Genomic DNA, 27,407 nt, shown 5'->3' with positions numbered 1-27,407 from the left:
CAATCTTTTGTCTATTACCCATATCCAACTCAAAAGCTGTTTATTGTAGATACATATATACTCATTCTTTTCAGTTTGGTATATATGAATAAAATTCCTGCTTTTTTGTACTCACAGTTGTCCTCTGGCTTAACTTTTGGTAAATCAAGATGATAATGAATATACTGAGTACAAATAGCAAAAAAAAAAAAAGTTTGAGAGAGCAGAACTGAGACTTACTGAGTATACCATTCAACTGACGGGAGCACTAGTGCCCACCACACTGGGAATGACCCCATGAGCTGTGTATATTTGAAGGGACTCTGGCTTCAGTCAGTATGATTCGCAAAGGGAATGATGGCTTTGGTTAACCCATTACTACAACTTTGGTGGTCACGAAAAATGAAGTAGAGACAATTCTTGAAATCTTTGGAAAACTTGCTAAGGCCTACCAACAACTACAAACTGTTTTGTAATTTTGTTTTGGGGTATGCATGTATGTTGTAGGAGTGGGGGAGGAGGGAAGAGGGTCTTTTTCTTAAAATGATATTTAATCCAAAAGCAAATGAAGAGTTTAAAATTTGCTAACCTGAACATGAGTGTTAATTTTAAAAATTACTGCAAGTCTACTAAAGATTTGCTTGTTTTATTTTGAGTAAATACGTGGATAATGGGGATAACTGTTCTATGTTTTAATACAATCTTCCAATACTCAGCACTAAGTAAACATTCCTTAAAAATTCTTTAGGTTGCTTGTTTGTACTATCAAAAACTATTAAAAGAATAAAAACAATCATCCCCCCAAAATGTAGATCAATTATGTAATTGAAATATGGACATCTTTAACATTAACGTATACATCGCTATATAATAAGGACTATGTATACATTAAAATAAGTTAATGTATACATAGACCTTATTATATAGAGTATATTATATATGTATACATTAACTTATTTTCCCTGCTCTTAGTCCTTTAGTTTATTGTATACACATCGTTGTATAATTTACAGAGGGAAATTATATACAAAAGCCTTTTTGACATAGAGTATTTCTGGCTAAGGTTATTTTTTAAATTGACATGCTATTAATATACATGATAAATTTTTGAGAAATTATATAGATTATTTATTATTAACAGAGGAACCTATGGAACAAAGAGCTGATTTTGAAAACATTTTTTCCACCTGCAGTTAATATTGTCAGAATTATTATTGCCAAATGTCTTTTGACATCTAATATCATAGCTATGCATTTAAATTTTAAAGTTTATGATAAATATGAATAACTATCAAGTCATTAGAATATAAAAACAAGCTTTATTTTTCTCAATATGAATGAAGATAGTTATAAAACTACTAGTAAGATCAAGAAGGTGGCCTCTTCAAAATTATTTCAATTTTTTAATTATGTCATTTCCCATAGGTGTTCCCATCTTAGTAAATGTATTAAAGTGTTATTGTGCTATTATCAATCACCAAATTGATGATGATGAGACATAATCTTCCCTTCTCAAAAAAGAACAGACCTATTCTAGGCCATTTTTACAGACATTTTAAAGAAATCCATGATTATTCAAGAATCTTCCTTTGTAATAAGAAATAGCTTCAGCTTCATTGCCAACAAAATCCTAGGAGAATGCCAATTATGCCAATTTTGCAAAAACAGATGTATGGTGATTCTGTGATATGGACTAGTTTTACACGAGGGACAGAGGCCAAACCATTCATCTCAATTTACTTAGGACCCAAGGCTTAATTTGAACTCTGACCTCAGAGTGGAAAGGTCATCTGTATATCCAATAGTGCACAAGGCACTATTTTCAAAGAGAAACATATATATTTACCTTCACATTCCATTAATTTTTCAATTAATTATGCAGTGACATTATTTTATTATTTTAATTGTATCTTAAAATTAATCAATTCTAAATGTTTAAAATTTGGATCATTACTAAGGTAACAAAGTGTTTAATCAATAGTATGGATGATGGCCATTGACTGAAACTCCTCATTTAAGGTGCTCTCAATCTTGATCAACGATGGTCAAATGACACCTGACTAAAGATTGCTAAGAATCTTGTTACTCGCTGACTTTAATGGAATTTTGAAAACAGGTCATAGGAATGACAGGTAATTGGGATTAAATGAAAATACAAAAGGAAACAATGAGCTATATTTCACAATTAATTTTGAAGAAAGTTTTTGTTTTGTCATTCATTTCTTATAATGAAAAAGAGTAAGTGTATTTCCATAAAAATGAGTTGCAACTTTTGTTGACCAATCTATACATACTAAGAATGCAACTATTTCTAATAGCCTATTAAAAGCATCTTCTCTTCAACATGTGATTTATTGCCCTACTCCTTCCCAGGGAGCTTCTGAGAATTAGTGAGACAATAGCCAAGCACTTGAAGCTCCTTAGGGAAAGACTGTGATGATATTATTAAACACTATTGTTATTATTATTATTTTATATGCAGTTCTTGCAAATTTTTTTTCCTAAATTAATGTAGTGGCCTTGATTAAGCTAGACCCACCTTGCATTTAAATCATTGAATAAAAATACTCTGTGAGCACCCCTGCCTCCCAAATCTGGGAGATACATAATTCTGGTCACTTTCCAGAAAACTATTTCTTGCCTGAAGCATTAATGCTATCAAGACTTCCATATCCCCCTGGTGGTCGTCAAACTTACAGAAAAATGGGAAATGAGAACATCAAGGAATCATTATTGAAAATATTTTATCATAGAAAATAATTCACCCTCCATTTTTCCTCAGGAAACAAAAGCAAAATATTTGAATGAAAAAGCACAAATCACTATTATATAAATTGTGATATCTCTGATTCAAATAGTTAAACATCACAAATTTTTAAACTGTTACAAACTTCTGCACTTTTTCCTCTAGAATAATATGTGTTTTTATATTTTGAAATATCATTAGTATTCAACTATTAATTTTATTAAAATATGTATAATATAAAATTGCAATTTATATAAATATATTTTTACTACAAATTTTTCACATGCTTGGATTTTGTTTTACAAACTCTTATAAACTAATCTTTATATTGTACTTTAATCTTCTTTCTTTGAAAGGAATAAACTGACATAATTTAATATACTTGCTTTTTAAGGTAATTTTTTTTTCTTTTGGTTGACGCCACACGGCTTGTGGGATCTTAGTTCCCCAACCAGGGATTGAACCCGGCCGTTGGCAGTGAAAGCACGGAGTCCTAACCACTGGACCGCCAGGGAATTCCCTTAAGGTAATTTTTTAAGTAAAGTCAACTCTTTACAACAAAAACTATGAAAATTAATGAAAAAAAATGAAACATAAAACATGAAAATTTCATGACAGGAAATTTCATGACATTACATAACAGAAAGCTTAACAATAGTAATATAAGCACATTAATTTTTCTGCAGACATTTAAATTAACATGAAGAAAACAGATTTTCCTTCCATCCAGGTAAGTAAACTAACAATTACAATACAAAGTGTACATTATGAATATTCTTAAATGATAAATTGGATTTAATCACACAAATACAGATAGGAGATAGCCCAAATTCAGAATACACAAATTGTGTATATTCAGGAAAATATTGTGATGAATAGATCATTTTAAATTTGCACACACCATTGATGAATTCAGCACAACCAAGGGAAAAGAGTAGCTTTTCCTTAGTCTAGAACAAGTAAGGACAAAGAAGACTTAAATGAAGTGGACCATTTTAATTTAATTCAACTGAACACTTTATAAATGTACAGTTCTCTGCTACCCACAACAAGCAATAGCAAGTAAGGTGGAAACAGCTCCTGACATGAAGTAGCCTAACATAAGTGTGATTCATAAAGCTTATACATAAATTATTACAATTCAAGTGAAATAAGATGTAATCCAGGGAGATGAAGAAAGAGTTATGGGAGTTGATGGGACAGGAGATCCTGTCAATCATTATTTGCATCCCTCATTGCAGCATAATTGAAACTTATTTTATTTATATATTTCTTTAGTTATTTTGGCCAAACTCCTAGGTATCTCTCTAACTCATCCCCTCATCATCCATTTGGCTCCAGTCTCACCGACTGACTTCCAGCTCCTCAGCAACCTCTTCCTGTGTCATTCCTTACCACCTTCTCACTGTCCACACTGGATGAGTGTGAAGAACCATAAGAGAGCTTGTAGCAAACTGACACCCAGTCTCCTGTCCCAGCCTTTCTAATGTAACTGGTCTGGGGTGAGGACTGGGCAATGCTTCTAGCTAACTCTTAGTCTGGACTCAGCCCAAGGTATCCCCCTCAGAATCCTTAGCTCAACGCTCCCCCCCAGAATGGTTTGGTTCATTATGCTTTCATAGCCTCCTGAGGCCACCTCCAGCTAACAGCTAACCACAGCTAACAGCTAACTGCACTCCATAGTATTCTGATTTACCACTGGACCTCTTCTACCAGCCTGGAAATTCCCCTAGGAGCAAAACAATGCTCCAGTGTCTTCTCATTGTCTTCCCATTGTCTTAGGATAAAGCTTAGAATCCTTACCCATATAATCTGCACCATTAAACCCAGCCTTCTTCTACCTTTCCTTGGCTCGCAATTTCCCCCTCTACTTTTCTTCTAGGTTTTCAAAGGTGACAGGTTTCCCCCTCCCACCCTCTTCAGGACCTTCTCTCAGTCTGAAATGCTCTTCCCAGATCCCACCCCTCACATGACTATCTCTAATCCCACAGGCCTCAGCATAAATATAACTTCCCCGAAAGACTCCAGGCCCAACAAACTAAATTTTGTAGATTTTTTGTAGCTTAAACTGAAAGCTCAGCACCCGATTCCAAGCACCCAGCACAATGCAATTGCTCAGTAAATATCTTCTGAGAGAACTAAATGAAAAAATGTGTATCTGCACTATCATCTAAACTAGTAATAATAGTCATAAACTTGGAAATAGCTAAGCAAGATGAAATTTTTTAAAAATAACAATTTATCCCTAAGTGCCATATCCCACAGACCCATTGTTTTCCTTTACTTTTTCAAGAGTACTAACAATATCACTTGAGGTCTTCACTAGCCCTAAGAGGAGTTACAGATTCATTCTTAGGGATGTTATGGAACAGAGGGCAGGATGTACCAGATAGCACACAATTTGTCTTTTTAAATTACAATAACAAGGTTACTGTGGATATTACTTACATTTGGTTGGAACTTTCAGGTAACTAAATATTAGAGTATTGTAGTTTTAATTTTCATGAATTTTGTCTCAAGGCAACTGAATAAACCTAGTTTGCTATTAAGCTAAAAGCATCTATGCCCAAAGGTTTTTATTCACATATTCTATTCACATGATATTTGAAAGCTTAACAAAAGACATTAAAGACATTTCTTACCCCCAATATTTTAATAGAGTTTTCTTAATAGCAAATTAGTAAGAAATGTAATTATTCCTTTTTCTGATGGTAAAAACAACACACGCACACACACACACACACATACATGTAATGACAAAATTCAATCATAATCCCAATCCAAGTTCATATTAAACAGAAACACTATAAAATTCAAAGCAAGAAAGGATGGCTTGCATGCCAGTAACTAATTCACATGAATGTTAAGACAAAAGGATAGAAGTGCCAAAGCCTTTCAACTTGGTTGTATGAATTTTTAACTACATTGTAAGTATATCTGTATATGTGTGCATGCATGCATTTGTGTGTATATGTGTGCACATATATGCATGTCTATATACACATATATTACATATATACTTGTACATGTATATTCCTTAATCTACAAAACACATTGTGCGTGTTATGGATTATGATCATGGCTTCAATTCAACCATTTTATGTTTCATGTTAGAAATATTAAGCAATATATTTGAAAAAAGTTATTTTTATGTTATTGTATCTACAATCCTTAATGTAATTGCCAAAAAAATGTATATCTTATATTTAAGCTTTGAGTTACCTATATATTTAGAGCTGTGAAAATTACACTAAATATACTATATATTTTTTTCTTATATGCTCAGTTCCCAGTATTTCCCAGTCTTTAATTTTTCAAACTGCCCATATAATTTCAAGAAATGAAAGATTGCTAGTTTCTCACAATCCAAAATAAAATTTTACACAGTTCTCAAGTGTTCTGGTGAATAAAAGCACATCTTGAATTAAGATATTAATAATAAGCTAGAGGATCTTTCATTTACAAATATACACCTTTATTTTTATTGGCTAATCCGAGTGAATCTCATCAAACAAAATTAGGTCTTCATAAGCTCTATCAAATTTACTAAATACCACCTCCTTTGAAAAAAGGAAGGGGGAGAATGTGCTTTTACACAAATGAATAGAGAAAGGATGACTTCATCAAAGAGAGTCTTAGCTACATTACAGAAAAGAGCTGGGAAACAGTAGCAGGTCTTTGTGGCCATTCTCTGTCTTATTCTGAGTACTTTATCTTGCCAGAACTTGTTTAGACTGAGTGTGGCTTCACAAAGTTGTTACTCAAATATTTCAGGCCTTCCTGTGATCTAATGTTTTCTCTCTGAAGGAAACTTTCCTCTTATTGTGAGATAAATACCTACAAAATATTTCCTAAATCCTCTCCCAAAAGATATTATTAGTACTGTGCACTCATTTATAAGGACAGTTCAACTACTCCATTTACTTTTTTTATTTAATGCATTCACGCTACTTAAAATAGCTGTGTTATAACAATCACCATTTTGCCAAACCAAGTTCACCTCACAAACCTTCCTTTGGTTAACTTGACCCTACTTTTAAAACTTGAAATTAGAGGGGAAAAAGTAAAAAATGATCTGGCAGTTATATAAATTTACAGAAATAAATTGATTGGTATTGGGTATAATAAAGTTACCCTACTGGTTTTGATTAGTTCCCCGGGGTACAAAAATGTAGTTTAGTTATATTTATATTACACAAGTTATAGTCCAAACCAATTTATATTAGGTTTTATGTGAATATATTGTACTTAAATGAGCTCTCCATATATATATATTTGGAGAATTCTTTATAACCGTTACATGGAATGGAAATTGAAGGTACTGAGAAATATCGTGATAGGATAACATGTTAGGAGATCACAATGAAGAGGAAAAAAAGGAGAATGAGCCTAGTGTATTTTCTTTTGCAGCATCTATATTTCTATTCCAGATTTATTATGAGACCTTCTATAGTTCTAGTCATTTATGTATGCCCCAAATGAGTCTACTATATTTTCTTTTACAGCATCTATATTTCTATTCTAGATTCACTATGAGACTTTCTATAGTTCTAGTCATTTATATACACCCTGTCAGCAAACTAGTCCCTCCTGAGTTCACAGACTATTATGAGAATGAAAGTCCCTTCATCAATACAATATGCAATTTACTGGCCTAATAACAACACCAGGAGAATGAATTTTATGCAGAGACCCCTAACACCAGGAGCATCTTTTTCAATATTATATGCTCTGTGTTACAGAATGATGAATACTACATGCAAAAGTGTTTGATGTTAATGGAAAGAGGCCGAGGAAGTTGGATAACAGAGAAAAATCTAAAAAAAAAAATCAAACTATAAAAGTAGCATACAATCATACAAGGGTGAGTTCCAGGTGAATGCTTTTTTGTATCTGTTATTTCTAAATATTAATGACTGCCTCTCTATCCTGTACCATACCTCCAAATTTAACATGTAGGCACTTAATTATTGGGACTCTTATCTCATTTTTGATATATTACACTTTTAGCAAATATAGATAGATAGATACAGATATAGATATAAAACACATACATATTGATGAAATTGTATAGAGTTAGCCCCTTCTCCATCACTGGTTGCAGATGTTATGGCACAATGCCCATATGCTTTCAAATGTTAGCTATGATATGGCCCCATAGCATGACAGTAACACAAAATTGAAAAAATAAAGCCAATTTGTAACTCTAGGCATTGGCCCTCATCACCTCACTGTCCATCTTATTTTTTACTTTTAAATTACTGAGATACTGGATCCATCCTATTTCTATCTATCACACTCTTATATCAGGAACGACAAATACAGAGAATTCTATGGACTGGGGGAAAGGAGCCAGCACATAATTGTACAGCAAGCATAGAATCTCACTTATACAACCTCCCAGCCCTTTATCGTCCAGCCGAGTAGTTAATTAAATACCAAATTGGTACAGGGAATATATTTAGTTTGAAGAGCCATTGTCCAGATTTGCTCCACTCCATGCAATACTTTCCTCTTTTACTGGAAGAAAGCTAGATCCTTGACTTCAACAGGAAGTTTTATTCTTGAACATATTTGGGGTCAGGTGGCATGAACTCTATTGGCTTCTGCCTAACATGCTGTCTATAAAGGACAAATTTATTCATCTAACACTGAGCCCTACTTTGCACAATTCAGCAGATATAAAATGGACTAAGATGTAAACATGGGCCTTGCTGTATACTGACAGGCAGTAGAGATTTCTTGGAAAGCTTCGTGAATCTCTTCTTGATTTTGCAGATGCTATATTCTCTATACAAATGGAACTACAAATTTTTAATTGAAAGCATGTACATAGGAGTTGATGTCATACCTCTAAACTACCTGCAAATCTAAAGCTGAATTCAAATTTACGCCAGCCCAAAAAAGTAGAGCATGAAGAAATCACACCTAGCAAAAGAACTACCAACATTTTCAACTTTAGAGGAGCAGCAAAAAAGGATATGAAGAAAAATCTTTCTTGTTTAATCTGAAAGATAATTAAAACCAATACAACTGGAGGTGTCTTAATTCTGACTCACCTTCTCAAATTCCCAATTTAAACTTAAACTTCTAAAAATACTTTCTCCTCAACTTTCTTTCCTTCCTTTGTTCTCCCACCCCCAGTCCAATTCTGTCAAATCTACCTCAATAGTTTTTTAATCCATTTCACATACACTGACAATAGAGTTTGTTTCACATCTCCTGACAATTCGTTTATGCCTTCACCATTTTAGCCTTAAAGGGCTTTCTCTGCCTTTGGTCTTTGCACCTTTAACAACACCCTCATAGAGGTCACATATTGCATTTTTGAACAACATTAACCAACTTTAAAACCTCTAGGTGAGTTTTTCATTGCCTTCCTTCCACGACTGAGCCTTTCTCAAGAAACCCTCCAACCCCATTTCCCAGTGAGGAATCTCCTCTCTGCACCTATACTTCAACCAGAAACACCGTATCAAGTAATCTCATGCCTTAAATACGTTCCGCCCTATCCCCAAGCACTACAACCGCTTGTCCAAATGGCAGTCGCAACACTCCTTTTCTTCCTAAGACTCTGCTCAAGTTACCTGACAGGTGTGCAGCTGTCACCTGCAAAGCCCATTAGGGTCCCGGGGGAAAATAAGATGGACTCTAGGTGATAAGACCAGGTCTAACCTCTTCCTTGATGCTTAGCCTAGTTGCACTTGCTCATAGGGTGCCCCATGCAGAGGTCCTGCCTCAAGGCTTCCAGACCAGAGTTCCTCCTGAGAAACTGCTGCGCTGACACCTCAGCTCGGGGACCGTGTGCAGAAGCCACGCACAACACTCAATCCAAGATGGCGGCGGCGGGCCGTGCGCAGAGACGCTGCGCGATCTGGAGGCGGAGCAGAGCAGTTGCGACTATCGCGAGAGAACCCAGGCCCCCTCACCCCGGCAGATGGGATCTCTACAAAGCAGCCCTGCCCACGGCCTGTCAGTAGAGCTGTGTACTCTAGGAGTGAGAGCCCACTTCTCCATTCTCTGATCAAAGAATAAAGCTTTCCTTTGCTTCTGAACTGAACTACTGGCATGCGCAACACCAGGCAGGAGGACCCTTGTTGGGGACCGATTTGGGAGAATCAGTAAGGAAGCTTTCTCCTAAGGCTCTAGGCAGCCTTGCACGGGGTTCTCAGCGCAATGTACAAATACCTCAACTGCAGCAGGACTTGAGGGCAGTGACAGTATTTAAGTCGGGGCTTGGGATCTAAAGAGCTCAATCCACTGCACATAGTAGGTACACTCTGAACATGTGCTGAAAGAATGGATGAAGAGTGATGAAGTGGGAGAAATAATATGGGCAGTGTGGGGGGGGGGTGTTCATCTTCTGGCTCCATCTGCCTCTTGCCCCATCCCACCACATTCTTTCTTCTACTCCTCTAATGAAAAAGCAATAATTTATATTCTACAGCAAACTATAACCCTTAGGCCAAAGCTGGCCCACCCCTTGTTTTTCTATGACCTGTGGGTAAGAATTTTTCTTTTTTTTCATTTCTAAACCATAGGGAAAAAAGCAGTCAAGAGGAAAATGTCATTTTGTGAGATGAAAAAATTATTAAAAAATTAAAAATTCTGTGTCTATGAATAAAGTTTTACTGGAACAAAACTCTGCCGTTCATTTACATATTGTCTATGGCCACCTTCTCCCTTCAAAAGGCAGAGTTGAGTAGTTGTGACAAAGGATGCCTTATGGCCAGCAAAGCCAGAAATAGTCACTACCTGGCTCTCGAAGTTCTAAGGCACCCCAGTTCACAGCATCATGCTCCCTTTCCTAACACAGGTACCAGAAGACTGTAAGAACAGGATGGCGTTGATGGGTGTCGGCAGTCAGCTCTGCATTCTTTCTGTTCTCTTGGGCTTATCATTAATGATATAAAATAATCACCAAGCTCAGGTACTAGCTTGTATATGATGCCTATCAAACAACTGAAAATGTTGGAAACCAAGAAAGGTGACTTTTAAATCCAATGACAGGATATTGTTCTGCCCCCTCAAAATAATTTATTCAAAATATTGAGGCCAGAAGAAAAACACAAAAAAAGAATGCCAACTCATGAAGCCAATCTTACACATTATTTTCCATTCCTGCTATCATTTTGCAGTTCTCTATAGAACAGAGACTATCAAGTATTTCACATTTCTCTTAAACTGTATAGCCCCAAAGGGTGCATGTCTAGTAAGACCTCACTAATGTTGAAAGTGGATTATGTTCTGGATCCTGTTCAGCCAATGAGTCTGATTACAATTCTTGTCTATTTACATAGTGGACTCATTGTTTATTACCTTTCCTTTGACATACAATGCAACTTTATATTAAGCATCTCCTATCATTTAAATCAACAAAAATGTTAAAATATGAGTATTTTCCCCCTTAGCATAATTCATTGCTTCCAAGTTTTTCTGATTTAGTTATGAAAAGTGGTTGGTGAAATACTTTAAACATGGTTACATTTTGCCAATCGTTCCCCTCAATATTTGAAAAAGTTTAATGGGATCCATCTCAATACTGTTTCTCATCTATATAGGTCAGGATATATAGAGGCAATAAGTACATCCTTCTCTAGTTTTAAGTGGACAGACATCTTCCAAAAGAATCTGTCTTTGTACTCACTCCTGCTTCTATTCTGCCAATATCTCTCTCCCACACTCATGTTCTGGCAATGAAGTGCAAAATGAAAGAAGTATTTCAACTGCACTTAAGCCACGCTCACTGAAAGAGAATCTCCACAGTCAGTGATGCAATACTCCCTAAATGGGCACTATAATCCCCTGACCTTTAAAACTGGGACATAACACTCCTAATCTGAATCGCATTTTCTCCTGGTCCCCACTCCCATATTTATCCCCTGGGCCCTTTCAGTTTTATTGCTTGGCTGGCTTCTCTCTCTAGTTAGATATCTAGGTTTCTGATTATTTCCCTGAAGAATTACTTTACATTTATATATCAAATAAGGCATTAGTTCATAATCTGCTAACAATTTTTGCTGCCTAAAGTTTTCTAAATCATTTCTATGTTCATTAGGGGGTATGGGTAGGTGGTGGGGGAAGAATTTCCTGATAGCTTTTTAATGTTGAAATATGTCAATTTCTTTATCATTTTGTCCTCTCCTTTATGTCACTAATAAAGATGTTAAATCAGACCTCACTCGAAGCTGATCTCTAGACATCACCCACCAAGTCGTTACATTTTCATCTCTGATTGCCCTTGGGTATTACCACCTCTTAACAAGATATTTCACTTCCACAGAGTCAAAAACAGGTTACAGGAAGCATCATGCAGAGTTCTTTAAATGTTGTTTGTTCTCATATTCAGACTACAGTGAAGCCTTTTTAATGAACATGAGTACATATTGAAGAGCCAGACTAAGCTGCTACATCAAAAATAAATGTAAAATGTAAAATGAACAGAAGAATTAGAATAATTTTAAAAGAACACTGAGGCTTGGCTTAAATTACCATCTAAATAATAACAGCCTGGATGACATTAGAATCATGCTGAAAAACAGTATGAAGAAGCACCACCTTGCATTTTCTAGTTGCCTACACAGGGCACCAAAACCAGAAGCTTTTCTATCTATGCACCTCAGATGATAGGCAAGCTTTCTAAACCTTACACAACTTTATTTGAACTATGCCATGTACTCAATGCAATCAAAATATATAAAGAGAGGTAATAGGGATGGATTATAATGATAACATCCCAAATCCCTTATGCTAAACTAGCCTATAGATATAAACATACATACATATATATATGTATATATATATATATATACATATATATATATACGTATCAATATATAAGAACTTCTTTGTAAATCACTGACTGCCCCTTATATTCAAGTGCTCATGGGAAACAAACACCTGCCGCCCTTAACACTTTCTCATTAGATGCTTCTCTAAAATCTCAAGAGTATTGTAATTAGTTTCTTTATCAAACAAACAAAAATGTGATTTGGATGCTGTGAAATAGATCAGTGTAGACAACATTTTGAATATAATCACTTAACATCATGTTTTTAGTTTGATGGTCATCATAAAACATTGCCAAAATATAAGAATGGCTAACTGATTTTCTTATAAGCGTTCATTTGGGACATTTTTACCATTTCAGTTGTATCTGACAATAGCCACAATTAACAGTTCACGAAACAATATTTTTTTTAACGACTACTGCAGGTATTGAAAATTTAGCAACTTCTTTTTCAAAAGCATTGACAATATATAAGATCTAATTTGCAAAAGAGCCAAAGTAGTATGAAGACCTTTCCTGTCTGCCTTTTCCCCCCCCATTAAAAACAGAAGGTATTAATCACTGGATTTCAAAGGCAGCTGACTGATGCTATTCACTGAGTAGGGCATTCTCACTAATGTGGCCCCATGAATAACTCTCAAGGCTTTTATTAGGGCTCTGAGTGGACTCTTAGCAGCACAGCCTCCCTTTAGCAACCCTCTTCCCCTCAGGCTCCAAAAGGATTATAGATAGCGGCTGAAAGAAAGCATCATTGGTAAAAACAAAAGTGTTTAAAGGGGAAAAAAATGGGAGCAAAGTGGACATATTGGAGACAAGTCATGATTCATGGCCTGTACTGTGTTCCGCCTCTCTTTTTCTTATTCAATACACTCTTTAGTTTTACTGCTGGATAAGAGGGGACCAGACCAGTGCACTTCTCCTAGCAACCAATATCAGTCAGCAAAGAAGGCATGTCATCTGCTCAAAGGGAAAACGGAAGAATTTGGGGTCATACAAAGCCAGACACATGTTCTTTTGCATCTGATCCCAAATTGATTATCAAAAAGGATTCAGTAAATGCTAAATAATTCTGTTTTATGTGAATGTTAACAATCCATAGAACTAAATATCAGCTTGTCCGCTTGCTATATAGCCGAGTTTCAAATGCTGGTCCAATTCATTTCGTTCAAATGTTCAATTTTTCACTTTTCCAACACCCCCTCACTCCTCATTGTTCATAGAGACTGCCTCTCCCAGGTATATCCTTGCACTTCCTGGACTATTTCAAATGCAAAGATCACACATAAACTCCTATAACACCCCAAGTTCAGAAAGCTTTGAATTGCACCCTGAGAAAGATAGACTATAAAAGCAATTGCCTAGTTGTCTTATTTGCATGCTATGCTTAGTTGCTGCTTAGAAAGATAAAAACCACTTTCTGAAAAGAAAAGTTAAACGAACTTGGAATTTAAATTCAACATGATGAGACGCTTTTACTGAGCAGCTCAAAAATCTGGGGAGTTTCATAAGATCCAACTGGTGAACATCACAGGTGTTACAGTTTAACAGTAAAGTACAATAGTAATTCATAGCCCGGGAAATGTTCTTCATAAAATAAAAGTTGTCTGTTGGATTGTGAGTAGAGGGCAGGTATCAAACAACTCAGAAGCTTATTCATATCTTACAGTCATGTGTGTATGGGGCGGGGCGGGGGGGGATAAGAGGTATCTCTGCCCAAAATCTGTACCCACATGCTGTACATATTTTTCCCATTCTTTATTCTTTCATTTTGTATTACAAGTTCGCATTATCCAGGCTTTCAAATCACAAAGGCGAATTGAAACACTTAAAAGCGTACTTAGCTACAAAATCACCTACATGTTTTCAGGATAGCCAGTGAGGAACTCCCCAGTAAACTCTGTTAGCACTTTCTTTCCTGGTGAAGTTATTCAACAGCACTTGTGAGAAGAAAAGGAGGCTGCAAACCTCAACTGAATGACAGCTTGAAGATTTGTGAGTACAGGGCTCAGGTACCATGGAAATACACTTTCACTGTTAGTTTTTAACTCTTGAGATTATCACTGCGTCGAAGAAAAGTGGTTCTGAAACCATTATCACTGCGTCGAAGAAAAGTGGTTCTGAAACCATAAAAGTCAATGTTCTAACTCCTCACAGTCCGTTTTGAATGAAAAAAATGCTGACGAATGTTAAGTTACCGGGCACTTTCTTTTTGAAAGGTAACATTCTTCTTACTCAGTATCTCCTCTAATCAATGATGCAGATGCAGTTAGGGAGGGGTTCGCATAATTTGCATTTGGGTGAAGGCATCTTGTAGTTGTTCACATGCAAAGGTGTTTTAGAATGAACAAGCTGTTGCATATTTAAGGTGGGGAAACTGAAATGCCTGCTCTAGTTTTAATAGATCAACACTTAACTCAGTTTTCAATAACTACACTATTATTTGACAACACATTAAAGTTCACTTTAAAATAAAGATACAAAACTTAGAATGCCTATTGCTAGGTTCATCCTGAATTTCCCTTAATTTACTGTAACCCTGAAAACTACATTTTATAATTATCAGATGTACCTTAACAAATTAGTGTACTGTATTCGAGCATTTGCTAGTATTTGTAAGTATATATTGTTAAACTTTAAAGTATGGCTATAACATTGATTTATAAAATTTATAACCTTTTCTTTATAAAGAAAACCTCTTGACCTAATTTTTTGAAAGTCAAAAGTTCTCCCTTTTTTGTTCATACTTATGAACATTTTAATTGGTTATAACTGTTGCCCAGGTTTTGGAAAAATCCTTTAAATTCCAAATGGTTTCCGTGTTCTTTGCTTAAACTTGAAAAGCAGTGTAATGAAAGAGTTGAGTTATATTCCATGTTCTCCAGTTCATTTCCAAAAAGGCTTGGGACCAAAAACTAGGGGAAGAGATCCCACATCAATCCTTACAACAGAAATTAAAAAGTGGCTGTTGACCCCTCTCCTGAGCTAAAACTGCCATGTCACATACAGTTCTAGTCACAGTGGCCATAAACTAGTAAGTACATTGGCTTAAGACTATTGTTTTTTTAGTATTATATTTTTGAATCCCATTTATTCATAAAGAAACAATAAGTACCATTGGTCATTAATGAATGAAAGTGGATGTGAATCACAAGGCTAGTGAATTTTGACTATCATCCATATTCACATCATTAAGCCCACATCAAAATAGAGCCCCCATGCAGACTGAACAATAACTCGTGATTATTTTCAAAGATGGATATTTATGGTTTGGGATAATTTCTTTCCAGGATAAATTTTCCCCTTTAATTGTACTCAAACATAATGCAAATGATAGGACATTTAACTAAATGACTTACAGTAAGAGAATTTAAGGCTGAGACATTGAAGAGTACATGGTCAAATACCTATTTTTTTATAAGAATCCAAAGTCATACAATTAATTAGTGGTGAAGCTTAAACTGGAGTCCACAGCTTCTGGACACCCATGGTGTATCCCTTCCACAATAGCAATGGTTTTGCTTTAGTCAGGTTATCCTTGATATACACAACCACTCAATATGCAAATCTGGCTAATGGATAATTGTAAAAAGTATTAGAATCAATGATGTCTATACTAGATGTAAGAAAGATAAGTGGGCTATTCAGGAAAAAATGTTGAGTGGAGACAATGTTAATTTTTTAAAAATTTTCTGTACTAGAAGTGTTTACTTGGAATTCAGTAAGCTTTGTCTCTTACAAGATTTATCTTCATGATACTTTATATCAAAAGCACCAAGTAAAAAATGTAAATCAGTCAATGTGAACCAAAACGCAGGGTTTTACTAGCATGTTCTGTTTGTTAACAAATTTCTATTTGTAGTATGCCTCTCTTGTTTATTCCTTTCATTCATAATACCACTCACTTGGGAATCCCATTGGCTCTGTAATCAGCACATGATGCAATGGAAACATACATGTCATAGCACGTTTGTCACAGTTGCATAGGTGTGGCCACAGATGAGTCCCCTTAAGAGGCAACAAAAGTTCTTATTTAGTCACCTGAAGACTCATGCTTGAAAGGTTATATGAAAATCTTCATGAAACGCATCTCAAATGTAGTTCATGATTAGCCTGATAGAAAAGGTCCTCTTAAATTTACTTCTACTCCATACTAGGAAAGGAATACCAATAGAATAAAAATACTACTACTAATAAAAAATAATAATAAATAACACTTAATTGGGGTTTATTAAGTACCAGGCACTGTTCAAAGCATTTTAATATAATTTCTACATATATAACATATATATGCAACATACAGATATATATTACATATACACACACATCTAATTCCATATATGATAACATATCAATATATATGCACACATATGTTCCATATACACATATATACATACATGGGTATGTATATGTGTGTGTGTGTGTGTGTGTGTGTGTGATGAACATATATGCATCTATTCCTCATACCAGCTATTTGAGAAGACACTATTACCATGCCAATTTTAAAGATAAGGACACTCAGAATGGTTAAATTATTTGCTCTTACTCACTCAGTAGTGTTTGTTGACTGTCTTTCAGTAATCATCTCACACTGCCCCTCCGTACAACTATGTTACAATTAAACTAGACTCCTTGCCTTTCCCCTAGCACACCTTTGTCATCTCCATGCCATTCCTCCTGTCATTCCTTTTGCTGGAATGCAATTTCCAATCTTTCTGTCTATTAAAAGTTCACTCTTCCTCTAAGGCCCACATTAAGTGACCCATTTGGTGTTGACTCTTCCCAGATTGCACTAGTTGGAAATCATCTATTCTTTCTCTGAGTTCCCAGACTATGTTGTGAGTTCCTTCAACGCCCCCCCCCACCCCCGCATTTACCAGATACTACTTTTATTTTAGTGACTTGAATATTTGTTATCTTCTCTACTAAAGAATCATCTCCTTGAAGGTGGGAACTATTTAACTTCATTATGTCCCTCACAGAGCTCTCAGCAAGGTGCTTTGTTTATAAATAGGTGCCCAATAAGCATGTGCTGAATCAAATGAATAACCTCAAGGTATCTCAAGCTAATTCCCTTGTTGACATGTTCGGAAAACAGCTGGCCATGGCATCTCAAGCTAATTCCCTTGTTGACATATTTGGAAAACAGCTGGCCATTTTCCGTTAAAGAGCCTGGAACTCTTGTTAAGGAGTTCCAGGGTTGAGAAGCTGGAAATAGTCTTTTGAGAGAAGTGTGGTATAGAGATAAAAAACATCCCTGGACTCTAGTTTCAGCTCTACTACTAAGCAGCAATAGGCTATGTGACAAGGCACATAAAAACTCTGAGCTTCACACATGTACCCCAATGTTCACTGCAGCACTATTTACAATAACCAGGACATGGAAGCAACCTAAATGTCCATCAACAGAGGAATAGATAAAGAAGATGTGGTACATATATGCAATGGAATATTACGCAGCCATAAAAAGGAATGAAATTGGGTCATTTTTAGAGATGTGGATGGACCTAGAGACTGTCATACAGGGTGAAGTAAGTCAGAAAGAGAAAAACAAATATTGCATGTTAATGCATATACGTGGAATCTAGAAAAATGGTATAGATGATCTTATTTGCAAGGCAGAAATAGAGACACAGACGTAGAGAACAAATGTATGGTCACCAAGGGGGGAAGGGGAGGGTGGGATTAACTGGGGGATTGGGATTGACATATATACACTATTGATACTATATATAAAATAGATAACTAATGAGAACATACTGTATAGCTCAGGGAACTCTACTAATGCTTTGTGGTGACCTAAATGGGAAGGAAATCCAAAAAAGAGGGGATATATGTATACATATAGCTGATTCACTTTGCTGTACAGTAGAAACTAACACAACATTGTAAAGCAACTATACTCCAATAAAAATTAATTTAAAAAAAAAACTCTGAGCTTCATTCTCCATCTGTCCAGCCAACGAGAGAATTGTACCACAAAACTGCAAAAACTTCTTCCAGCTCTGAGATGTTATCATTCTGTGATTTACATTTAGTATTGTTGAAGTCTCTGCTAAAAGTGACAATTTCAATTTGGGTTAATTTCATTTGTAAAACTTTACAGGGCAACTGAAGAAGACTTAGAAGACAATCACTGAAGGGATTAGAAATTAGGACTACTGGAAACTTAAAGCATATTATTATCATATAAAATTGTCTCACTACAAACATATATCCAACTTGTAAAGGCCGTTCAACATTTTCTTTCCATGGTGAATTAAAAGAATATATTTACCTCATACGTTGCCATTGGGAATGTAAAATGGTATAGTTGCTTTGGAAAACAGTCTTGCAGTTCCTCAGAAGGTTAAACACAGAATTACCATATGACCCAGCAAGTCCACTCCAGTTATACACCCAAGAGAAATGAAAACATATGTGCACACAAAGATTAATACACAAATGTTCATAGCAACGATCTTTATAATAGCCCCAAAGTGGAAACAACCTAAATGTCCATGAACTGATAATTCAAAGAATAAATGATATGGAATACTATTCAGCAATAAAAAAGAATGAAGTACTGATATACACTACAACATGGATGACCCTTGAAAACATTAGATGAAGGGAAAGAAGCCAGTCACAAAAGACCATATATTGTAAGATTCTATTTACATGAAATGTCCAAAATAGACAAATCTACAGAGACAGAAAGTTGGCTAGTGGCTTCCTAGGGCTGGGGAAGGGATGGCAGATAAGGAGCAGGATACTTGGCTTCTTTTTTTGGATGACAAAAAAGTTCTAAAATTGGATTGTAGTTATGGTTGCACAGTTCTCTGAATACACTAAAAACCACTGAATTGTACACTTTACATAGGTAACTTGTTTGTGAAATATAATGTGAATTATATTTCAAGAATTTCAGTGAAGTTGTTGGGGCAAAATATTTAAGTAGCAATATTTAGAGAATGTCTATGTTTGCTTTATCTCAGTTTTAAAAAATAAATTTTCCAGTAAGACTCCTTTGAGTTATTTTCTTAAAATCAAAAGTAGGTCTATAAAGAGGGTCCTACCTGCCAAATTCCTGGGTATATCTCAGTTTAGTATCAATGATGGTAAACAGGGTCCTAGACATGATGATTTCAACAGTAGATAGGGTAGGGTAATTCCAGTTGCTGCAAGTATTTTAATCTTCCTCTTCTTTTTCAATTATTAGTGAGTTATATAATTGGAGACCAATTTTAGAAGTACTCTTTTTAATTCTATGCCTGAACTAAAGTAATCATTTTTATCTGTTGCTAATGCTTAAATGAAAAGTTGCCCTAAAGGTGAAGAAAAGTCTCACTTTTTGGACTAGATATCATTGTATAAGTCAACATTCCTTAGTCAGATAAGAGTGTATGTGGTCCTATTAAGGCACATTAGAATCATTTGAAGGAGTGCCTTGTCAAAATATATACACCACTCAACAGTGTGCTAAAACATCCAACAGTGTTAGTATGGGGATTGGGAGTGACCATGTAAATCACACCATTGTAGAAAATACTCTTGGTTAGAAAAGAGACATATCAAAGCAAATAGTCAATTCTATATCTCCTGCCAGGTGAAAGGTGGAATACTAAATCATCAGAAATCATGATGTCATTTAGGTCAAAATATGCATGTTTGATAACTCTCTCTCTCTAAAGAGAGAGAGAGAGAATGAGAGACACACAAATACATACCTCCAAATAAATAAATAAACTTAGTTCATGTGAAATGTTTCACATGTTGGGCTAGGGCATGAAAATAAACATCTCAAAAGCACTCCATAAGCACATTTTCATTTATTCAACAAATACTTGATTCTACTATGTGTCATCCTGTGCTCTAGGCACTAGAGGAACACAGGTAAACAAAATAGACAAAGGAAGTCCATGCCCTAGGAGCTCAGTGGAAGAGGCAGACAATGATCATACTAACATATGCATACAGCAAACAGTCTTCTAAACTCTAGATGGTCTCCCTTCAGAACAGAAGGCAGATTTGCTTACTGTCTAATATAGTCAAGACAATGTTTCCCTCCAGGCCAAAGGTTAGGCAGATTTCCTTATCGTCCACTATAAAATATCCTGGTTCCCAAGCTCAGGGCTCCTCAGCTGTGAGGCTAACCCATTATGTGTGCATCATCTACCTGGGCCCCACTGCATTGCCCCTAAGGGTCTTCAGGGGAAAGGTAAATCTATACAAACATGAAGTCATGCTGCTTGCTGTGACATGACTAATGAAATCTACCATCTGTGACCCAGGAGTTTCATGTCCTTTGCCAGCATTCATGAAGTTGTAGCAGTCTAACTTCTTAGCTCGCAAGTAGGGTACAATGTAGGTCCCTTCAAGGTTGTTTATACAAACACGTGCATGTGCATGTGGACACGTGCGCACACACCCACACAAACTTTAAGAAGGTGATAAGAGCTCATAAAAAAATTAAGATAGGTAAGGGGGGTAGTCCAATAGTGTTTTAAGGGAAGCATTTTTACATTAGGTGGTCCATATATCTGAAGAGATGACATTGGATAGGGACTCATTACATCAATTGAAAAAACTCACCCATGCAATGATCAGGGGAAGCACACTTCAGGTGAAAGAAAGAACAAATGCAAAAGCCCTGAGTCAGGAACAAAACATCAAAAAGAAAGGTCTAAACCTAGGCTCCAGAAGGGAGTGTGAACAGATGAGGTCAGAGAGGCAGTGAGGGACCTGAATTTGAAGAGTCCTGTAAACTATTGCGAAGAGTTATCAGCGGAAGCCATTAGAAGCTTCTGAGCAAGGAGCTGCCATTATCTTATTTACATGCTTTTGAAAGGTCCCTGTGGCTACTGGGTGGAGAACTAACTGGTTGGAGGTAAGGTGTGGGGATAGGAAGAACAGGAATGGAAGCAGGTTGCTCATTTATCAGATTATTCCAATAGTCCAGGTTTTGACCAGGATGGTAGTGGCTGAATTAGTAAGAAACATTTGGAATCTATTTGAAAATGCATCAAAACAATAAGATGACTTAATGGATGCCTAGAGGAATGGGTAAACGGATAGATATGTGGTAATCAAGTATAGTAAAATAATGGTAGAATCTACGTGGGAATATGAGTGTTCACTGTAAAATTCAGCTATGTTGCATGTTTGAAAATGTTTATATTAAAATGTTGGGGAAAAAATCACAAACACACGCATAAAATTGTAGGTATCAGGGTATACTTCAAAGGATTTACTAACAAGTCAGATATGGGCTGTGAGAACAAGTCAAAAATGATTTCTAGTTTTGGGTCATGAAAAACTGTGAATAGTGATGCCATTTACTGAGCTGGAGATGACTGGAAAGAGAAGCAAATTCTATCCCTGGCTTGAGTTTGATATATTCATTTTTTAAATTATTTTATTGAGGTATAATTGACATACAACATTATATTAGTTTCAGGTGTACAACACAATGATTCGCTATTTGTATACATTGGGAAATGATCACCACAACAAATCTAGTTACTATCCAAGTTTGATATATTCTTATTAGATATCAAGCAAAGATGTCATGTAGTCAGCTGGATATGTCAAGTAATGTACGGGCACTGGAGATACAATGGTATATAGAAGAGCCAAATTGTAATCTCATGCAATTTACATTCTTCCACAAGTGATTAGGGCAATTTGAGAAGTATCAGCATAAAGAAGTATTTAAAACCCATGCGACCAGATGAAAGATATTAAGGATTAGGTGCAAATGGAGGAAAAAGCACTAAGGATTGAGGCCTAGATTACTCCAATGTTGTTTTGTTAGAGACAGGTTTTTGGGGTGAATATGCTACACTTTAGATGCTATATTAGATTTCTGCTATGCTGAAACACTGCCAGAGTTTATGGAAATTTCCCCTTAAAAGACTTTATGTCATCATTCATTCACGCTTTATTCAATAATTTAAAAAAGAAGAAAATCATTAACAACATCAATGTATTGATTTAGGTTGACAGGTCTATACCTGGAAACACTATAAGAAACATAACAATACTTCTCTTTGAAAATAAATCTCTAATATAGCACTCTATAACTTTCTGCTAGAACTCAGATCTGTAGACTTCTGTCTGCCTAAACTGGAAAAAGAACTATATAAGTTTGCATCAAGCTATACAGGATTGTAAAAGAAAAATGATGAGTCAAGATCCCAACTGGGTATATCCAAAGTTAAAATATTATTAACATATCTCCTTTAAATGCAGATTTTCTAAATTGTTATCCAAGAAACCTCTCACCTATTTTCTTCATTCTTCAAGTATTTCTTCAATTCCTTCCACTGGGTCCAAAAAAGAAGGAGAAGAAGGAGGGGAAGGAAGAAATGAAGGAGGAAGAGGAAGAGGGGGTACAGGAGGAGTAGGAGAAGGAGAAGAAGAGAACTAGGAGTAGAAATAAGTAAAAGGAAAATCTGTTTTTTCTAACTCTTCAAAAACCAAATTGCACATAGGAAGTAAATAAATAAATAACTCCTATGGACTGCAGGAACTACTGAAGCAGATATTACTGGGCACACACATCCTACATACATAGGCTCCCTTCATTACTATATATGTATATCCAAATGTAGGCAATGTGCTTACATATCCATATTTTTATTAGCAAAGATGCTGTTTTATACAGGTTGCTCAAGGATGCAAAGACTAGAATTTTTCTTTTTTTTGGTATAATCATGACCTTTTTTTCTTTAAGATACTCTTTTCTCTATGTATTAAGAAATCCTTTTGGTTTATGGTCCACATGTTGCCTAGAATCAAAGGTTATTCAAACAAAGCCAAGTCAAACGTGATATTAGTGTATAGTTGCAAGAAGAAATTTCAGGTTACTTATATGCAATTTAAGTTCTGAAATGGACTACATATGGCTACAATAATGAGTCCATTACTGAAAGAAGCACTTTAGCAAAACGTATAAACCTATATGAGATTATATATCTGCACCATGCACACGTATCATCTTTATCTCTCCAAATATCACAAGTGCCATTTTCATTTTAGAACAGTTAAGGATTAAAGATTAGAAATATTTTCATCTTAAAAACATCTTTTCACCAGTATTGTAAAATTATCGAACTGACACAATGTATGAAATATAGATGTAATCCAACAGTCTTGTGACAGTTCATATTAGTTCCCTGTAAATGATTACAAAACCATATTCTTATTTAAAAATAAAGAAAATCTGGAGAACAAAGGCTAAATTCAATACATATTCTCATACATAATAGTAAAGAAAAATCTGCATTTGGTTAATTAATCTGTATCGAATGCGATCATCTTTATTTACATCCCAAATAGAAAAGTTTGCCTGTAGTTCTCAACTAACTTAATATTTATTCTCTACAGATTTCTACAGGCACAAGATACAGAAAAATCATAAATAATAATGGCACGTAACTTCCATGAGGATGCAAAACTCTTAACATTTTTCATATACTATAAAAATGCACATATAAATAACCCACCAAGCAAATTTCAATGCAAATCAATGTATCATTTGTCACTGAATAAAATTAATTTCTGTGTCTAGCACAAGGAGAGTCAGTATATCTTTGAAATGGTACAAGCTTCTCTAAATTTGAAATTCATGGGGAGAATAAGCACACACCTCTAAGAAGGATAATAAGTAAATAGAAATCATAGAACCCTGGAAAAGTAAGAAAGCTTAGAGATCCTACAAACAACCCCCTCATTATATATGTAAACACACAATCCCAGTGTGTTGAAATAGCCTAGAGGGCAGTGTTGTCTACATCCCAAATTTTTAACAATCCCCATGGAGGGGCTGTCATCATTGGGGGGTAAACCAAAGGCAATCCAATGTCAAACGTATGACTTACATACTAATTCAGTAAGTGTCCACAGTTTCCATTGCTTTGGACATAGTAGATGCTAAATCCAAAAAGTAGTTTCACACACACAAGAATTTAATACTACCTTTTCAACTCCTCAATCTTGGGCATTTTTCACTACATTACTATGAATGTTGCTGCACAGTTATGGCCCAGACACAAAATACCCCCTTATCCTGTAATGTTAAAACAGAACAAAGGTCCTAGGTGTATCTGTGGGACAGGAAGGGCAAGGTGAGGGGAGAGCGGGAAAGAAGGGAGGGAGCTAGGACACGAAGGAGGGAGGGAAGGGGAGAAATGATGTCTTGCTACTGCTGTTCCAGCAAGGTGGTTAATTGCATTTGTTTCATATATCTCCAAACACCCTGGTACATTAATTACATTCTGTAACACCAAGCTCTTCTGATTCCCTCTGTCACTTCCACTGAGCAATTTAATTGTATTCCAGCTAGCTAGCTACACAACAACTCAAAAAAACAAAAAACAAAAAAAAACTTGGTGATAGTTCTGTAATCTAATATATACTTTATAATGCATTTCTGGCATTGCAGTATATAAATGCATGGCTTGTGAGGACATATCCAAAAAGTTATATCAAAGTCTTATTGTGATAATCAAAACACTTGGGACAAAACCTTTTTGTGATGGTAATCTTAATGTATTACAAAGGTAAATGTATTGAAGAAGAAAATGTCTGGTGAATGATTAGATATGATTAGAGATATTGCCACAGTAGAATTCACAGTGATTTACTCCTATACATCTACTACTTAGAAGGGAAAAAAGAAAAAAGCAGTGTGCCCACATGAACGCCTCGTGCCTACTATCGTTGGGGGGCATGGGTACTTATGTAGTCCAGGATTGAAAACAGCCACTTGACTGAAGGTAAACTCATCCGTATTGCCTCATGTTTATAGAAGGGCTTCCTTTTTGAGTCTGATACATGGGGCTCTGTGCAACAGCAGCTGCCAGGAACAAAGTTAGCTCCTACAGGCGGGCAAAAATAGGCAGTGTCCCAAATAATGACTTCGTCCACAATGCAAATACTGGAGGAAAGTTTATGTAGCAACAAGCTACTATAATGGCTCAAGTATCTGGACCAATACACCTCAGATTATTAATAAGTACAGTAATTAAAAATCTAAAGTACTACAATCCACACATGCAGGCAAAAATATCATGCTCTAATCTTCTCTTTAGACAATTATTTCCATTGATGTGAAAATTAAAGTCGCTAGAAGGTTAATACCAAATGTTCTTTTGACTTTCTTCTCTGGAACAAACAAACAAAAACGCATGTTAATGATTACTTCCACTCATCATTCAAAAGAGCTACAAAAAAGGATTTTGCAATCCTGCCACAGGAAACTGACATCCTTTGAAAATATCCCAGGAAACCAAATCTGAACAAAAGACAGGAGAATCAGAGGCAGAATGCTGTCTGCTTGACAGACTGACTCAACCTAGAGCGAGACACCTACAGCACCTGTTTCAGATCCCCATTGTGTTTGCCACTAGGGACTAAGCGGAGTGTTCCATGCCCACAGCCAGCCCACAGCTTCTGCTTCCCCCTTTCTGGAGCCTCGCCCTGTCTTACTTTTGACAGTTTTCTCCCTATGATCTAAATCTTCATTCTGATATCACGCTAGGAGAGCACTTAACCAGCACACAGGTGATACACATTGATCCCTGTCTCAAATTCCTAACCTACTGCACTTTCACTGGGGTGTCTATTACTTATTTCACTTGAATTTCTAAGCCAAAGTTCAGATACAAGAACAAACCCCAAATGGAGAACAAGCACAGGAGTATTAGACTCGTTCAAGAGATTTACTTTCATATTTCTTTTTCTAACAAAACTGAGAGCCCATCATTTATTACCCAACTCCTCAATTAATTAAGTAAATTACAACAATAGGTGACTCCTAACACGTTCCATTTGCAGCAGTTTAGAAACAAAAGACTTAAAACCTCTGCTTCCCCCAAAGCCCCCATGCCTGGCCAAAAGGGACCAAAAGATATAATGTCATTTTATTTATAGCCCACATCCGACTCAGAAAGAAATGTTTTTTGGGGGGGTGGGGGAGGGATAGGATAGAAACATTTTAACTTACCATCAACCCGAACATATAAAAATCCACAGAGCAGTAGTTGTGTAAACATCAGCCGACTCATTTTGACATATTAAAAAGGATCCAGATTGTTTAAGAAACCAATCCCAGAGAGCAAAAGTACAAAAATAAGTATCAAAAAAAGAGGTAGGTCCAAAGTTTAGACTTTTCTAGCTGCTAATTAAAGTCAAGAAGAGCAAATGGCAAGATCAGAAGGGGTTAGTGGAGAGGTCTTGAATGGGGCACATTTAGATCCATCCAAATTAACAGAGAGCACTCCCAAGGCTGCTGTACTTCCTCACTGTGGCTTCCTAAATTCCCACGAATTCAGCCCAGCCGGAGGGATTATTCAAGTGTGTCTAACCCCCTCTCCTCAGGCTCCATGGCAATCCAAAGCCAAGTTCGTTCTTCAGAAGTCAAGAAGATGACGGGAGAGGAAAAAGACCTAATTCCTAGAAAGTGTTCCACAAACTTGCCAGCGCGCTGCCGAAAAAAAACATTGGCCTGCCCACTGGTTTCCTTTCCCCCGGTCTCCGTCTGGGTAGCAGCTCCACGTCCAGAGTTTTTTCACTAAAGTTCCATAATAAGGATGTGTCAAAGCAACACTTTGCAGGCGGGCCGATTTGGCGGGCCTCTCCTTTGCAACCTCGTTGCCTCCCTCCACCTCTCTCGTTCCCGAAAGAGAGGCAAAGGGAAATCGGGACGAGGCGGGTGGAGAATCCGAACTCCTACGTGGTGGGGCTGCAGGGAGGGAGGGAAGGCGGGAGGGATAGAGGGGCAGGGCTGAGGCTGCTGCCACCCCCCCCCCCACCCCGCGGTGCCGCCTCCGAGCGGCTGTGAACCCGGGCGGCGGCAGGCGGCGGGCGGGTGCGGAGCGGGGCGGGTGCGGAGCGGGGCGGGTGCGGAGC

At 36.4% G+C, this 27,407-nt stretch overlaps 1 protein-coding gene across 5 annotated transcripts in view; it reads right to left on the bottom strand.

Moving 5' to 3' along the window:
* Window positions 1-26,563, bottom strand: part of ROBO2 (roundabout guidance receptor 2) — a 572,640-nt gene extending 546,077 nt beyond the window's left edge. For all 5 annotated transcript variants that reach the window (XM_061194027.1, XM_061194028.1, XM_061194031.1 and 2 more), the window contains exon 1: window positions 26,503-26,563. In XM_061194027.1, coding sequence (XP_061050010.1) covers window positions 26,503-26,563 — 61 coding nt within the window. The remainder of the gene's footprint in view (window positions 1-26,502) is intronic.
* Between the last annotated feature and the right edge of the window lie 844 nt (window positions 26,564-27,407).

Source organism: Eubalaena glacialis, chromosome 6 (genome assembly GCF_028564815.1).
Source record: "Eubalaena glacialis isolate mEubGla1 chromosome 6, mEubGla1.1.hap2.+ XY, whole genome shotgun sequence".
Classification (NCBI taxonomy): domain Eukaryota; kingdom Metazoa; phylum Chordata; class Mammalia; order Artiodactyla; family Balaenidae; genus Eubalaena; species Eubalaena glacialis.
Note: the sequence above shows the minus strand (reverse complement) of the source record. Positions and strands in the feature narration are given on the sequence as shown.